We start from the raw sequence: 17,994 nt of genomic DNA, 5'->3' as shown, positions 1-17,994 counted from the left end.
AAGAAGAACCCGGAAGTGCACCATTTTGCCTCCGTTCGTCCAAACAGGCAGCAGGCAAGAGGGTTTGTGCAGGGCAACTCCCATTTATAAAACCATCAGATCTCATGAGACTTATTCACTACCATGAGAACATAATGTGGGAACCACTCCCATGATTCAGTTATCGCCATCTGGCCCAACCCTTGACATGTGAGGATTATTACAATTCAAGGTAAGATTTGGGTGGAGACACAGCCAAACCATATTACTGGATTCAGTGAGCTTCCAGGTTAGTGAAGATGTCTATGCACCAGGACTGTGGCACAGCCCAACTCCACTGGGGTCAGAGGCTTCTGCACTTGGGATACTTCCAGATTCCCCAAGTACCTCTTCCACTGGCTGTTCATTCAGACCCTTTATGATCAAACAATAAACATGGGGAAAGTGTCCTCCTGAGTCCTGTAAGCTATTCTAGCAAATCATTGAGCCTGAGATGATTTGTGAAGACCCCCAAATCTACAGCCAAGTTGACATAAGTGTGGCAAGCTCAATATTTGCAACTAGAGTCTGAAGGGAGGGCAGTCTTGTGGGACCGACCCATTAAACCTGTGGAGGCTGACACTAACTCCAGGTAGTGTTAGAACTGAATTGAATTGCAGGACACTTGGTGTCGAAGAATTAGGTGTCAGGAAAGGAAAAAAAAAACTTCTCAGACATTCTTTTATGTTTCATATAAAAATTGTATTTGTCCTAGTAGTGGCTAAGGTTCTGAACAGTCTTGAAGGGCTTTATGAATCACACCAAGATTGCATCATGCTGTATTTATTTCAGCAAAGAATTACTTATACTCCAGGTATAGAGTTTAATGCATTTTATTATATTCTAATTTTGTCTCATTCCTGAACTACTGAAGAAAAATATTGTCTTGGTATCCCATGACTGCTGTAACAAATTACCACAAACTGGCTGGTTTAAACAATAGAAATCTATTCACTCATAGATCTGGAGGCCAGAAGTACAAAATCAAGGTGTCAGCAGATCCACACTCCTTCCAGAGACCTTAGGGAAGCATCCATTCCATGCCTCTCCTGGCTTCTAGTGCAGTGAGCATTCCTTGGCATTCTTTGGCTTGTGGCCCCATCACTGTCTGCTCCACCTCTATTTTCACATCACCTTCCCTTCTATGTCTGTCTTCTCCTCTTGTGTCTCTCATAAACACCCTTCTCATTGGATTTAGAGCCTACTCAGATAATCTAGTATAATTTCCTCATCTCAAAATCCATTATTTATTACCTTTGCAAAGATCATTTATCCAAATAAGGTTGCATTCACTCACTGCAGAGATGAGAACACAGACACTGAAGGGGTAGCCTGCCCCTCCACAACTGTGGGCGTTTCTTGTTAGGTGGAAGGAGGGACTTGAGAAAAGAAATAAGACACAGAGACAAAGTACAGAGAAAGAAAAAGTGGGCCCAGGGTACCGGCGTTCAGCATACAGAGGACGCGCGCTGGCACCCGGTCTCTGAGTTCCCTTAGTATTTATTGATAATTATCTTTACCATCTAAGAAAAAAGGAAGTAGCAGGATAATAGGATCATCGTAGGGAGAAGGTCAGCAGTAAGACATATGAATAAAGATCTCTGTGACGTAAGTTTAAGGAAAAGTGCTGTGCCTAGATATGCATATGCAAACATCTCCATAAACCTTTCTGGTGCATAAAGAGCAGCATTGCGCTAGCAAGTCCCACCTTTCACCCTAAGGCGGTTTTCTCCCTTCTCAGTAAACAGAACATACAATCGGATTTTACACCAAGATGTTCCATTGCCCAGGGACGGGCAGGAGACAGATGCTTTTCTCTATCTCAACTGCCAAGAGGCCTTCTTTCCTCTTATACTAGTCCTCCTCACCACAGACCCTTCACAGGTGTCAGACTGGGGGATGATCAGGTCTTTCCCTTCCCACGAGGCCGTATTTCAGACTATCACATGGGGAGAAACCTCGGACAATACCTGGTTTTCCTAGGCAGAGGCCCTACTTGAGATTAAGAGAATGGTTATGACTTTTAACCAGCAAGCTGCCTTCAGGCACTTATTTAACAAAGCACACCCTGCACAGCCCAAAATCCTTTAAACCTTGAGTCACCACAGCACATGTCTCTTGCGAGGAAAAGGTTGGGGGTAGGGTCACAGATTAACAGCATCTCAAATACAGAACAAAATGGAGTCTCTGATGTCTACTTCTTTCTATAAAGACAAAGTAACAGTCTGATCTCTCTTTCTTTTCCCCACAGACATATCTTTTTGGGGGCTACCATTCAACCCACTACACCTTATCTTTGTCCTTCCCTGCCTCCAAAAATTATTATCTTTTAAAATACACAGCAAAATTAATATCTGGAGGGAAACTAAATTTTATATATATATCATGCACTACACAAACAGAATTTTATTTCTTGTCAACAAGCCAGCTACAAGATACTGCATTGAGTACTTTTTTTTTTTTTTTTTTAGACGGAGTCTCACTATGCTGCCCAAGCCGGATTGCAGTGGCTCGATCTCGGCTCACTGCAACCTCCGCCTCCCAGGTTCAAGCGATTCTCCTGCCTCAGCCTCCCAAGTAGCTGTGACTACAGGTGCGTGCCACCACACCCTGCTAATTTTTTGTATTTTTAGTAGAGACGGGGTTTCAACATGTTAGCCAAGATGGTCTCGATCTCCTGACCTCATGATCCACCCGCCTCTGCCTCCCAAAGTGCTGGGATTACAGACGTGAGCCACCATGCCCAGCCTGCATTGAGTAATTTTAAGTAGATGGATACAATATCTTGGTTCCTACAGACAGATGGTCCTTTGAGAGCTAATCAGCCTGTCATGTACATTAAAAACTGTGAGTCATACTGTCCAGCATGCCTTCAGTATTATACAGATTCAAACATCTATTGATGTGAGACTCTCCTCCCACATGCCAAACTCTATTATGAAGAACATACTTCTATCTTTTAAAAGAAAGAGGGCCGGGCATGGTGGCTTACACCTGTAATCCTAGCACTTTGGGAGGCCGAGGCGGGCAGATCACAAGGTCAGAAGATCGAGACTATCCTGGCTAACACAGTGGAACTCCGTCTCTACTAAAAATACAAAAAATTAGCCAGGCGAGGTGGCGGGTGCCTGTAGTCCCAGCTACTCGGGAGGCTGAGGCAGGAGAATGGCGTGAATCCAGGAGGCGGAGCTTGCAGTGAGCGGAGATCTCACCATTGCGCCCACCTAGCCTGGGCAACAGAGCGAGACTCCATCTCAGGGAAAAAAAAGAAAGAAAAGGTCATATACATTTTAGTCTATTAATACCTTTTATGATCACTACACTATATACTCTATAGACTTTATAAAATATACTAGAAATATTCACAAGTAAATGAATTGCTAAGTTACATATTAAGTTATATTCTTCAAACCAAGTGGTGATAATTCACACACACACACTCAAAATTATGTATGTGAAGAATTTGTAAAAAAAAAAAAAAATACTAAAGATTTAAGAAGCACTCTTCTTTCAGCATAAATGATCAGAAACATAAATGCCTATGGCTCTTGTGGGAAATAATAAAAACATGCACGAATGTTTTACTCCTTATTTGTTTTAGAAGAGAAACAGTCCCCCTGAGAACTATATAAATATAACTGCAGAAAAATAAACAAAATTCTCTTTAATTTTGACAGCTTGCTATGGCTCTTTTCTGACCCATAATAGTTATAAAACTATGTCATAGTCTTGGTTTGGCCAAAAGAAATGGAACAACAGCTCACTACTTCATCCAAAGCAATCCTTGTTTTTCAGAGTGCAATACAAAAATACAGATTCGTAAGTGATTTCTTCAAATAATGGAGGAAAGAAATTCAGGTCAATGTGTCCTAGAAATATAAAATTATGTCAATGAAAATGGAAGCTCTTATAGAAAATCTCATTTTTATAAGTCGCCCTTGTTGAGTAGTGCTAGAGTTTGGTTTATTTGTCCCCTCCAAATCTCATGGGGGTGGGGTCTCATGGGAGGTATCTGGGCCATAGGGGCAGATCCTTCATGAATGGCTGGCGGTAAAGAGTGAGCTCTAACTGTATTCATTTCCACGAGAGCTGGTTGGTCATTAGCAAGAGCCTGGCACTTCCCTCTCCTCTCTACTGCTTCCACTCTTGCCATGTGATCTCTGCACACTATGGCTCCCTTTTACTTTCTGCCATGAATGATAGCAGCCTGAAGCCCTCAGCAGAAGCAGATGCTGGTGCCATGCTTCTTGTACAGGCTGCAGAACCATGAGCCAAATACACCTCTTTTCTTCATCAATTACCCTGTCTCAGGTATTCGTTTATAGCAACACAAAAATGAACTAAGACAAGCAGCAAAAATAGCCAGGTGCAGTGGCTCACACCTGTAATCCCAGCACTCTGGGAGGCCAAGGCGGGTGGATCACCTGAGGTCAGGAATGTGTGACCAGTTTGGCCAACATAATGAAACCCCATCTCCACTAAAAATACAAAACTAGCCGGGTGCGGCGGTGCGTGCCTGTAATCCCAGCTACTCAGGAGGCTGAGGAAGGAAAATCTCTCAAACCTGGGAGGTGGAGGTTGCATTGAGCCGAGATCACGCCACTGCACTCCATCCTGGGCGACAGAGCAAGACTCTGTCTCAAAAATAAATAAATAAATAAACCAAAAATAAATGCAGCCATATAAAAAGTACAGGCATAAGTTAGTGCACTGACATTTAGCTGATATACTAAAATTTAAGTCATGTCTATATGGAGCTGTAAAGGCTCATGGTAAACTGCCTTTGCTGAATTATAAATAATGAGAGAAATTTAATGGAACTGATTCTATTTTGCTTTGCTTTTAAATAGATATTTTTTTCTTGTTCTGACATGGAAGCCAAGATAACTATGAGAGGAATTTAGTTTATAGTTACACTTTGAAGCAAGGAAAACTGACCCCCAACCCCCACGCCCCCATCCTTGTTCAAAGATCAGAGCTGCATTCATACGCCAAGGTTAAAATTATGGTAGGGGCTTAAACTTTACTAAAAAATAGGCATAAACAATGACCCCGCTATTGTTTAGCACGCTTTCCTATAAGTTGCCTACTGCCCTAGAGTCACGTAACCAGGGGTTACAAGATTTCCAATTTCCCCAAATACTCCTATAGATAACATCAGTACTGTGAAACCTAAAGACCTGGTCTTTGAGGTATTTTTCGGATTTCACATTTTGGTAGATCAAGAGATGCCACCTGGTTCTGAGAACCAACCTTTTCCTGGGAACTGACTTTACTGCCCAAAGATGTTTTACATGCCCCTATAACCTCATCCCTAGCCAACCAATTATTCCAATTCCCCAGTAACCCCCTGCCTATCAAAGTCCCCTTAAGAAACCCTAGCCTCCAAATTCTCAGGGAGACAGGTTTGAGAAATTTCTCACTGTTCTCCGCACTTGGTCAGCCCTGCAATTATTAAACTCTTTCTTTGCCACAAAAACTGCTGCTCTCATTGTTTTTTGTTTGTTTGTTTTTTGTTTGCTTGTTTCTTTTTTTCTCTTGAGAAGGGATCTTGCTCTGTCACCCAAGCTGCTCACTGCAGCCTTGCTTGCAACCCTCCTGGGTTCAAGCATTTGTCCCACTTCAGCCTCCCGAGTAGCTGGGATTACAGGCGCACGCCACCACACCTGGCTAATTTTTGTATTTATAGTAGAGATGGGGTTTCGCCATGTTGGCCAGGCTGATCTCAAACTCCTGACCTCAGGTGATCCGCCTGCCTCAGCCTCCCAAAGTGCTGGGATTACAGGTGTGAGCCACCACACCCAGCCCTCATTGATTTTGTTTGGGGCAGTGGGCAAAAAGAACCTACCAGGCTGTGACAATGGCAGAAACGAATCACTCACTTTGGATGCCTTTATGAATCATTCACATGGTTGTACCATCAATTTTGGGGAGACAGAGCAAGCAAATGATGCACAGAGCTTCTTGGTTCTGTCTCACCAGTGATTACTACCTGAGCAAAGGGGTCTCCACACCCCTCTTTATTCATCATCACTTCAAACATGGTATAGTCAAGTATGCTGACCACCTGTCCCTTACTATCTTACTTGTAGAGTGAGTAGCAACCTCCTTCCAGTTACCCAGGCTCTAACAGTTTAATTTTTACTTCTCCCTCTTCCTTCATCCCACATCTGCAGCCTCTCTTTAGCTCAACTGTCTTCCCCATCTCTGTGACCTCAACGCTTCTACCCCTCCAGGGCCCACAGTCATGATCCAGGCCCTCAGCACTTCTCTGAGCACAGAGAGCAGCTGTGAATGATGCTACTTCTGTATGTACACGCCTTCAGTGGCTCACGCCTTCCTTCTACACCAGTTGTGTACTGGTACTTACACGGTACCAGTGTGGGTACTTACAATATACGAGTCACTGTTCTAAACCAGTGATATTGGGTACTTATAATATACGAGTCACTGTTCTAAACACTTTACACGCATTAACTCACTGAATCTACAGTAGGCTCTCTTATTACACCCCATTTTATGGTCAAGGAACCTAAGGAACAGACAGCCTCAGCAAGTTGCCCAAGGTCATACAAATGATGAATGGCAAATGTAGTATTTGTACTTGGCCTTTTTGCCTGCAGAGCCCACTCTCAACTCTGTGGCCTCAGTGCCTCTCTGTCCTCCTCGTCCCGTATCCTAACCATTCCTTCTTCCCAATACCCTGCAACCAATGTGAACGACTACATCCAATCAGGCTAGACTTTTTACCCTGAAATGCGCCAAGCCCATTTCTGTCTCTAGGACTTTCTACAGCACTAAAAATGACCTGCCTTCCATTTTCTGCTATCCAAATCTTACCTATTCTTCAAAGCCAAATAAAGTTCCACTTCCTCCTGCCATTCTTCAAACCCAAACAAAGTTCCACTTCCTCCATGCAGGTTTCCCTGACTTCTTGAGGTTTTATTTTCTTCCCTCAATTGCTACATCAGTACAGTGTGCCCACACCAACTCAGGACTTCATTTTGTATCTTTTTTGCTTCTCAAATATGCTCATTCATTCAACAAATATATTTCAAGAAGGAAAAAATCCATTAAAAATGTAGAAACTGGTCTAGAGGCTGAGGATACAGCTGTAAACAAAATGTATAGGCTTTCATGAGGCCTCCATCTGGGGGAGGGGAAAGGAGACAAGAAATAAACATAGTATCAGCTCTCCAGCAAAAAAAGTGTTTCACACAGAGAAAACAAGAGTGAGTTCAGCATGTTTAAATAGAAAGAAGGATGGTACACAGTTGTGGGGAAAGGAGAGTAGTGCAAGACAAAAATGTCTGATGATATCAACAAAATTTTATATTATTTTCATATTATTTCCCCCACAAATCTTGGACTAAAGGTAAACACAGTTGTATCATTTCAATACTACCAAACCATTTACAGATGTAAATTAAGGCTGGACCAATACAGCTACCTCAAAAGAATGCAATTATCTAGCTAATTGAGGACAAGGACATAACTAATCTAAATAATTGGACCCAAAAGGATTGTATTAACTCCCTGGGGTACACTGACAAAATAGGGTAAATAATTATCAAGCTCCTTTCCCTTGCACTATTGTTACATAAACAGTAGGAAAACTATTATGGAAACATTCTGACAATAAATTGCCTACAAAGTTAAGATCAGTTGCCAATTACATATCTCTGGCAGAAAAATTTCAACTAACCAATTTAACCAAATATCATGAGCTGAATGATACGAATATGTCTGAGATAACTCCCACTGCAAATAATATCTACAGCCTTTAGCCTGCATTAAAATAGGCTACTGTAGATATGGGGAACTATCAAACTTTTAAAGGATTTTCTGGTTTACATAAAAAGGAATTTCTGATTTATATTACAAAGACTTGCTTCATAGTCTGTATGTATGTGACTACATAAAAGGGAATGACTGATCTGCTGTGCATCATTAACTCAGAATGCAAGGTTGGTCATTTCTCTGCCTGGTCAGGAGATATGCTCGGGGGGAAAAACAAGCGAGTAGAGAATCTGACTGCAGAGAAAGAGCGAGAGTGAGCGAGAGCGCAAAAGCTCCCTGTCTTATAATAAATGTGACTTTAAAATGAACTATTAAATCCAGATGTTCCTCTACAATTTGGGGTCTAGACTCCAGACTATGCAGAAAAAAATTGCTGCATTCTTTATATAGTTGTACGTTGCGAAAAATCAAATTCCTACCTTGAGAGAGTGATCATATCAAAATGTGAAAGTAGAGAGCTTTTGTATACTCAAAATGCCTCTCACAATTCCATCTAGGTCGACAGCTCAACTCCTCTAGGAGGAATTCTCTGATTAAACTGTGTCATTCAACATCTCCTGAAAACTTGGAGGTCCAGATTACATTCTACTATCCACCGCTTTGCAGTGATTCTCAATTGCTTAATTTTCCTACCTAGACTATCAATTTCTCAAGAGCAACAAAGTTTGACTTCATTCTACAAACATCCACTGCTGATCGCCCCAGAGTTGCCCTAGAAGTTCCCAGCAGAGGAGGTCCCACATAGGGGTGGACCATGTGTAAGCTTACAGTTATTAATAGAAACATACTCTAGGGGCAAGTCTACCCAGAATTATCAAGGGGCCGATCCATCTCACTTCTCCTTATGGCCACTTGACCCTTTTACTCCATACCAGTTTCTCCACGCATCAAGCATACGGAACCCACTTTACTCAAGTACATTACTGCATATCAATCTGTCATGTTAACCAAGTCCCCCAGACAAAAGCCAAGAGAGGCAGCTGTCCTGATATCTCAGGGAAAGGGGAAACAATTATCTGGTTTACCTGAATAACTCAAGAAGTAAAACAGGGCTTAGAATGGAGATTTCAGATTTAGGGGTATTTATAATAATATATTAATGCATGAAAAAAGATGTGCCACGTTCTCATAGAAAAATATTCAAGGAAAACCACTTTGCCTTCAAAATGGTGATAATAATAATATTATTATATAGTAACAATTACAGTTTACAGAGTGCTTTCACATTATTTTTGAGTTTCACACAACACTTATGAAACAAAATACACCCAATTATTCCCATTATATAAACAAAGAAACCAAAGTTTAAAAAAAGTAACATGAAACACCCACAATAATGCAATCAGCCCAGCACCAAACCTAAGCTTAGCTCACTGTTCAGACTCTTAAGTTCAGCACCCTTTCCACAATCTCTTTGGACATTTTTTTTTTCTGAAAAGTTGAAGTATGGCTACTGAATTCTAAGACTCCCAGGACATATCGGAAGTTGTGCACTGTAAATAGAAGAGAAGGACAACATCTCTTTAACATGTTTCGTATTGCTCAGGTTCAGTCCTCCAAGCGTGCAGCTTGGTCAACAGTGTAATTGACACGGATACCCAAGCTCACGGCTGGAAGAGATTTTCAGTACCTTTGCATGGTGGTTTATTTTTCTTTACATCTCTCATCCTGATGTATTTCCTCTCTGAACCTAAACTCCTACCACCAACTGACAACATTTCAAAATAACAATGGCCAAATCCCAAAGTCAGCTAGGTGGACTCACAGGCAGGGAAATGTTTGGGAATGGCTTCTCCAAGACAAGGGCAGATCCATCAAAGAGGTGATGCAATAACTCCCTGCTCATCATGTTGTCTCCTGCATGCTTTGAGTCTGCATTCACTATCCTTCTCTCCTCTGAACAAAAAGTAATTTTTGGCCAAGAGCACGCTGGAGGAGAGAATAGCATGCTCTCACATGCACTGTCCCTCACAAACAAAAGTGAGACTGCTCCTCAAACTACTCTTTCAGTGTTTTGTTTTGTTTTGTTTTGTTTCTAATATGACTTCCCTTTAGGTGATAAGGGATGTGCTCCCAGGGGGAAAAAAAAGTCAATCCAATATTCATAAAGAGAACCGTATTTCCCCAAGAAATCATATTTTCCCCCCAAATTTGATTTTCACATTAACATTTTAGAGCTAGCTCATCATACCTTACCATCTTTCTAGTATTATTATTATTATTATTATTTTAGATGGAGTGGTTTCACTCTTGTTGCCCAGGCTGGAGTGCAATGGTGTGATCTGGGCTCACTGCAACCTCCACCTCCGAGGTTCAAGCAATTCTCGTGCCTCAGCCTCCCAAGTAGCTGGGATTACAGGCAGGCGCCACCACACCCAGCTAATTTTGTATTTTTAGTAGAGACTGGGTTTCACCATGTTGGTCAGGCTGGTCTCGAATTCCTGACCTCAGGTGATCCACCCACCCCGGACTCCCAAAGTGCTGGGATTACAGGCATGAGTCACTACGCCTGGTCCATCATTTGGCAATGGTAGCCCCTCTCCATCCCTAAAACTGACAAGCAGTTCATTAATAAATCAAAATGTACATGCATGAAACTAGCCTCGTTTTAAGGGAATCTGTTACAAATCCTTCCTACAATTTTTTTTAATGTGGATAATTTTTCTTAACCTTTTTTAAAGTAGGCTACACATGCAGTGGATTGCATAGGGCCACAGCACCTAGTAGACTGAGACACAATTTGAGTGCAGGGTGTGGCCTTGACACTGTTTCATACACGCGGAGCTTTCTGGCCACAGGGAGGTTTGAAGCCAGTCTGCCCTCATTAGCATAAGGCGCTAAGCTAACCTTCCCCACTGTTACATGAATCTAAAAAATTCGCTCTCCTGTGGCTCTCTGCATTATCACCAGGACAGGATTTAATTCAAGATGGTAACGGTTAACTCTAAGTCATAAACTTTTCAACAAATCGCTACCTGGGTTCATTCATATCTCTAGGACTAGAATTGCACATATGTTAGCCCTTTCTCTTGAAGCAGAATATTCCCGGTGTGTGGCAACAACGGCAGCCAAGGAGGAAACACAAACTTGGCAAGTACTGAGCAGATTGCCACATCCGATTCCATTATGTGAAAGTCAAAATAAACTGTAAAATAAATAAATAAGTCTTGAGTCTAAAACTACATGTTTTACCGGCGTCTGGGTTAAGGGATGCGACAGGCCCAAGGTTACAAAGTCATTGCCAGGGCCTCCACAGCCGCCTAGGAAATACTGCAGCCTCCAACTGCTGTTTGCATTTGCTGGTTAGGCTAGGATGTGGCATCAGATTTATTTCAATTGGAGGAGATAGGAGCTCTTTATCCAAAAGGACACTGAAATAGGTCAGTCGCTATTGCTCAAAACAGATCCAGGCTATCTTAAATCCGGAGACAAAGGCAGGGTGAAATAGAAGGGTGAGTTTTGAAAAAAGTCACTTGACACAAAGCCTAGCTGGCCCGGGGAAGCTAGAAGACCTTGCCTGCCAATCAACAAAATGAAGTGGTATAAAAAGAAGTTTCGATTTGTGTGTGTTTGTGTGTGTGTCTGTGAGTTTTTAATGAAAAGTATCTTTAATCTGTTAATAATAAAGCTCTGTTTCACATATGTAAAACATCCTTACTGCTGCAGCTTCTCAGAGAAATCCTAAGAGCAGCCCAGCCGGTCTTAGACATCACGGCAGACACGGATGCGTTTTTGCAGCTCTGTTTCTAGTTCTCCCTAACCCCACTCCCACTCCCCGCTTTCTGCCCCACCACCACTGCCCGGACAGTCCTGTCTTGCTCTGCTGCACTTTTCCAGGTGCAGCGCCTGGGTTCCGAGGAGCTCGTGGAGAGGCCTGGAGGAGCAAGTGTGGGAAAGTGGGGGAGCGGCCGGGGACCACGTCCGGGAATCCTCTCCCCCAGGAGGGCGCCAAGCCCCACCGGCTGCAGGGGAGCCCTGGCGGCTGCAAGGGAGCCCCCGACAGTCCTCCCCGCGCTCCCTCGGCAGAGATGCCCCGCAGGCTCATCTGCTCCAGGTGCGACCGCCCCCGCGTGGGGGACTTGCCACGCTTTCGGTCTTTCCAGAAACGGGCGGTCTGCTCCTGTCCCGAAAATGGGGACGGGAACAGGGGGGCTGCGCGCCCCCCACCCAAGATCCCTGCACCCTTCCTTCCCGCCGCCTCTCCAGCCCGCCCCCGCCGACCCCCGCTCCCGCCGTGCTCACCTCTGCCCGCGCCCGCGCTTGTGGCGGTGGAGTTCCCGCAGCCCATCGCGCAGCCGGCCGGGGAAGCCGCGCTCTGGGGCTTGCGGCCGCGGGTCTTGGGGGCGGAGACCCAGACGAAAGGCGGCGCGCCCCGAGCGGGAGGCTGACGGGGCAAGGAACCGAGTGGAGGCCGCCCCCTCCCACAGCCGAGGGACGCGGCCCGTGGCGCCGCTGGCTGCCGGCTGCAGGGCGGAAACCACTCGGCACCCCTCGCCCCCGCCCCGCCCCGCACAGGGACCCGCCGGACCCACCCGTCGCCCCGGCAACCGTGCACTGGCCAATCCCCAGCCGTCTGCTCGTTTCGCGGTCGGACATTGGTCGTCGTTACGAGGGGCGGGAGTTTGAAGTGGGTTCTGAGGCGAGGGCGCGGCAAGGGGCGTGGCCGGTGCGGCGGGGCGGGGGTGCCCACCTGCCCACCCTCAGCATCCTCCTTGCCTTGTTTTTGCTTTTCTTTCCTCACTTCCCCTCCCTGCCCCAGGATGTGGGGAGGAGAGGAAGTAGCAGGGGACATCTGTTTTCCGCACCGTGGACGCCCAATAAATGCTATTGACTGAATGATGTTCAGGTCTGAAGCCAAAACCGAAATCCCCAGCTGCTTTAACAGAAGGCCAACGCAGCTCTGTTCCCCGTACGCACTGCCTGGCAAAAGACGTAAGTTCTTTCCCAGATTGGTCATATTGACCTATTCCTCTTTAAAACAAATGTCTGCAACGATTTCGATAACTTGGATTCAGGACCTCCTCTCTGATAAATGAGAGAACTGTGGATGGGCACGGTGCTGTACGTTTCAACCTAGTAGTTGGGCCAGCGTTATTGGAGTCAGACTGTCTGAATTACAGTCTTCGTTCTGCCCCGTGATAGCTGTGTGACCTCAGGAAAGTAACTTAACCCATTGGGTATATCCATTGTTTCACCTATAAAATGACAATAACTCAGGTACATATAAAGCACCTAACAAAGTTCCCTATCTTCAGTAAATATCAAATATTATCATTATTATTATTAACTCTAATAGAAATGAATACAAATTCCTTAAAGGGAAAGATTATCTGATTTTTCATAGCGTCCTCCTGGCTCGTAATACAGACTCACTAAATATTTTGTGAGGTGACTTCAAACCAGGAATTAAAGCTCCATTTTAAATTCACTTAATATTTGTAAGGAGCCTAGCCTGTGCCAAGTCCTTTGTTAAGTTCCAGGGTTACAAACATGTGGGAGACAGTCTAACCAGGCAGATAGATTATAACAAATTAATTACGATATAGCAGGAATGTTAACAGAGGAATACAGCTGCCATAGAGTCCCAGAGGATGCTGGGATGCTGGTTAAAAGACTTGCCTAAGGCCAGGCACGGTGGCTTACACCTGTAAACCCAGCACTTTGGGAGGCCGAGGCAGGCAGATCATGAGGTCAGGAGTTCGAGACCAGCCTAACATGGTGAAACCCTGTCTCTACTAAAAATACAAAGATTAGCCAGGTGTGGTGGCACGTGCCTGTAATCCCAGCTAATCAAGAGACTGAGGCAGAAGAATCGCTTGATCCTGGGAGGTGGAGGTTGCAGTGGGCTGAGATGGCCCCACTGCACTCCAGCCTGGGTGACAGAGCGAGACTCTGTCTCAAAGAAACAAGCAAACAAACAAACAAACAGACTTTCCTAAAACCATACTGTTGTTTTTAGGACATACTGTTGTTTTTAGGACATACATAATAATTTGAACCAGAATCAAGGACTTGGCAGAATTTTGAACATGATCTTTGAGGCAATGGTGGGTTCTATCATTCAGGTTGCAAAATATACAGCATTCTCCATTTGAAAATTAACTATGGCCGGGCGCGGTGGCTCAAGCCTGTAATCCCAGCACTTTGGGAGGCCGAGACGGGCGGATCACGAGGTCAGGAGATCGAGACCATCCTGGCTAACACGGTGAAACCCCGTCTCTACTAAAAATACAAAAAACTAGCCGGGTGAGGTGGCGGGCGCCTGTAGTCCCAGCTACTCGGGAGGCTGAGGCAGGAGAATGGCGTAAACCCTGGAGGCGGAGCTTGCAGTGAGCTGAGATCCGGCCGCAGCACTCCAGCCCGGTCAACAGAGCAAGACTCCGTCTCAAAAAAAGAAAAACAAAAAAAGAAAATTAACTATGCTAGCCATGTGCTGAGAGGATAATTAATTCTTGGATAAATAAAGGCATTTTTAGTTGCCTTCTGGAAGTACTGCTTCTCTACCTTGGCCTGTGCTGTCTTGGTTCAGTGTCCATCCAATACAAATCCAGAATTGGGGAAAAGGGGACTATCAAGTAGCCAAAAGATATACTCCTGCTTATTTCTGTGCTGACACTAGACTCCAGCCATAGGATACTTGTAAGAGACAGAAAACGGACCTTGACACCTAGAAACTGGCCTAGAAGCTGTGATACTCAACAGCTGGCCCTTTGCATTCTCCTGTTAAACACAGTTGTATAGAACACCAATATCGCACAAGGCCACTCTATGAATTCTGAAATGAGACAAAAAAACAAGGCCATTCAGTAATCATGTCTAAGTGCTGACAAAAACAAGGTCATTGTGCAAACCCCCAAAACACCAAACATCTCCCCATCCTGCCTGATATGATTGTCTGCTGCTGCTTTACCAGTTATGGTTTTAGCCCTGTTCTAGTCTTCCTGCCTAGTGATGAGGTTTATTAAGAATCTGTGATAAGAGATTAGAATTGTCCCTGCTTTCTGACAATATCCAATGTAGAAAAAAAAAAAAGTCCTACTTCCTTAAATCCCAACCAAAATCACCTATTATGAACCTAAATCCTATAAATTCTTTTCTAACACTCACTTACTGAGATACCTCGTGGTTCCTCGTGATGTGCATTCTGTGTTACGATGTTATAGATTATGTGATCTATCGATTATTTCAGCAAGCACTGTTGAGTATCACCTTAAGAGCTCCAGCCTTGAGAAATTACCTGTTGGGTACAATGTACACTGTTTGGGTGACGGTTACACTAAAAGCCCAGACTTCACCACAACCCAATATATCCATGTAACAAAAATGCACTTGTACCCCCAATCTATTTATAAGTGCCAGCCGCTCTTCTAAATGTTTGAGAGACAGCAGTGAACAAGATAGAGAGAAAAAATCAAGTGGGAAGAGATACATCAAAACAAATACAATGAGATAATTTTAGATACAAGTGCAACGGGAAAAAAATAAGTCACTGGAATAGGAGACTAGGGGTAGAAGGAGAGGTGCTATTCTAGATAGAAGGTTGGTGCAAAAGTAATCACAATTTTTGCAATTACTTTTAATGGCAAAAACTGCAATTACTTTTGCACTAACCTAATAGGATGGTCACAGAAGGCCCTCTGAAGAAAGGATATTTTCGTGAAGGTCTGGTTGATGTAAAGAAACCAGACATTGGCTGGGCGCAGTAGCTCACACCTGTAATCCCAGCACTTTGGGAGGCCAAGAATGGCGGACCACAAGGTCAGGAGACTGAGACCATCCTGGCTAACATGGTGAAACCCCGTCTCTACTAAAAATACAAAAAATTTGCCAGGCATGATGGCAGGTGCCTGTAGTCCCAGCTACTCCAGAGGCTGAGGCAGGAGAATGGCATGAACCCTGAAGGCAGAGCTTGCAGTGAGCCGAGATTGCACCACTGCACTCCAGCCTGGGTGAAGAGTGAAACTCTGTCTCAAAAAAAAAAAAAAACAAAGAAAGAAAAAAAAGAAATCAGACATGGGAAGATCCAAGGAAAGAGGATTCCAGGCAAAGAGAATGACAAGAACAGGAGCCCTGAGTCAGGAATGTGCTGGATGTGTTTCATAAACAGGAGGAGAAAAAAATAAAGCCAGAATTCAAAGGCAGATCTGTGGAGTAGAGATGGGGAGGGTGCGGATTTCAGAGAGGGAGGTCAGAACATACACCTTGGAAAGGAGTTAAAATTTTATTCAAAGGGCAAGCAAGGTCATTTGGTGAGACAGAGTATGAAAAGTTCCTAGTAAAATGTCAGGCATATAGTAAGTACCCAATAAATGTTAGTCCTCTTCCTAATGTGGAATGAAACAGCAAGTCTATGCCCCCTTTTTCCTTTTTAGGAATTTTATTTTATAGACAACAGTTAATTGCATGTCGATGTTTTCAAAAACAACTAGTCAAAAGAAAATCATTAATACATGCCTCATTTCCTGAGTGGTCAATTTTAGCTTCTTTCCCTGTGTCAGTTAGATCACACCACTTAGCTGTTGTTTTCATTCTTCCAACCAGAACTGATGTGGCGTGAAGGAGAGAGAAGAGGTGTATGAATAATATTCTTCTGACAAGAAAAAGAAAGCAAGAGGTAGGAGAATATAAACCTGAGTAAGTCTAAGTTTTCATGATTTTTCTTCCTATAAAGGGCTCCCTACAAAAAGTTTGGCAGCCTAGATTTTCTTTTTGCTTTTCTCTTTTTCCTTGTTGACATGCTGCAGGATGGCTGCCTCCGCACCTGGCAGCAAGTTCATACATAACCATACCCACCAACAGAAAAGAGAAAAAAGGCTCTTCCCCACACTGTGTCACTTTTTTTTTTTAAACGGAGTTTCACTCTTGTTACCCGGGCAGGCTGGAGTGCAGTGGCGGGATCTTGGCTTACTGCAACCTCTGCCTCCCAGTTTCAAGTGATTCTCCTGCCTCAGCCTCTCCAGTAGCTGGGATTACAGGTACGTGCCACGCCCGGCTAATTTTGTAATTTTAGTAGAGATGGGGTTTCACCATTTTGGCCAGGGTGGTCTTGAACTCCTGACCTCAGGTGATCCGCTTGCCTCGGCTTCCCAAAGTGCTGGGATTACAGGCATCAGCCATTGAGCCCTGCCTGTGTCACTTTTAAATCCAGGTGGCACCCAGAACACTTCCTCTCCCACTGCATTAACCAAGATTTCATTGGCCTTTTCTTGATCCAATTACGGGAAATTGGTTATAATTGGCTCTAGTAAGTTACAGTTTACCCCTGAGTCATGATAGAAGTGCAGGATAGACACCTGAAAAAACTGGGGCTCTGCTGGCAAGAAAAGGAGGGTAACGAATAACTGTTTAATCATTAGTTGTGTATCCAAAGTTGTCAGAATCAAAATGGAATCACTTTATTAAAGCCCTGACAAATAGAGGCTGGGAGGCCATGAAGGAAATGTTCCCACGTACATATCGCTGATTACAAAAACAACTAGAAAAGAATGCAAAACTCACAATCTTTTTTTTTTTTTTTTTTTTTTCTGAGATAGAGTTTCACTCTTCTTGCCCAGTCTGGACTGCAATGGCACGACCTCACCTCACTGCAACCTCTGCCTCCTGGGTTCAAGAGATTCTCCTGCCTCAGCCTCCCGAGTAGCTGGGATCACAGGCGTGTGCCACCATGCCCAGCTAATTTTTGTATTTTTAGCAGAAATGGGGTTTCACCATGTTATTCAGGCTGGTCTCCAACTCCTGACCTCAGGTGATCTGCCCGCCTTAGCCTCCCAAAGTGCTGGGATTACAGGCATGAGCGACTGCACCTGACCAAAACTCACAATCTTGCACAAAGGGTGCTGCAGCCTTATACAAAAAAAGATATTTTTCTGCAAGGACATCTGCCCAGCAACTGCCTGTCGAACCTGACTGACATAACCCTTGTTATTGATCCTTGTAGCCAAGGATAATTATCTCAAAACAATTATGTAATCCTCCTTGTTTATTCTTTAAAAACCATTACCTTCTTTTACTTCCCCAAATACACCCACCATATTCCATTGCAATGCTTACTCACAAATAAATATCATTTTCTTTTAGAGAACCTCTCTTCCCATTATTTAGGGTTTTTCAGTAGTGATAAAAATTACAAATGTGCCCCAATATCCAGTTCTCCTTTGGGTTAGACTGTCCTAACCC

At 44.0% G+C, this 17,994-nt stretch overlaps 1 protein-coding gene and 1 long non-coding RNA gene across 2 annotated transcripts in view; one reads left to right on the top strand and one right to left on the bottom strand.

Moving 5' to 3' along the window:
- Positions 1 to 12,389, bottom strand: part of C10H12orf75 (chromosome 10 C12orf75 homolog) — a 41,377-nt gene extending 28,988 nt beyond the window's left edge. The window contains exon 1 of the mRNA XM_023192953.2: positions 12,061 to 12,389. Coding sequence (XP_023048721.1) covers positions 12,061 to 12,106 — 46 coding nt within the window. The 5' untranslated portion in view covers positions 12,107 to 12,389. The remainder of the gene's footprint in view (positions 1 to 12,060) is intronic.
- A 101-nt stretch (positions 12,390 to 12,490) lies between these two features.
- LOC111526963 lies at positions 12,491 to 17,407 on the top strand. Its single transcript, XR_002726536.2, has 3 exons — positions 12,491 to 12,750; positions 16,360 to 16,452; positions 17,352 to 17,407. It is a non-coding gene; the product is annotated as an uncharacterized LOC111526963 (long non-coding RNA).
- Positions 17,408 to 17,994: the final 587 nt, after the last annotated feature.

The sequence above is a fragment of the Piliocolobus tephrosceles genome, chromosome 10 (genome assembly GCF_002776525.5).
Source record: "Piliocolobus tephrosceles isolate RC106 chromosome 10, ASM277652v3, whole genome shotgun sequence".
Lineage (NCBI taxonomy): Eukaryota > Metazoa > Chordata > Mammalia > Primates > Cercopithecidae > Piliocolobus > Piliocolobus tephrosceles.
Note: the sequence above shows the minus strand (reverse complement) of the source record. Positions and strands in the feature narration are given on the sequence as shown.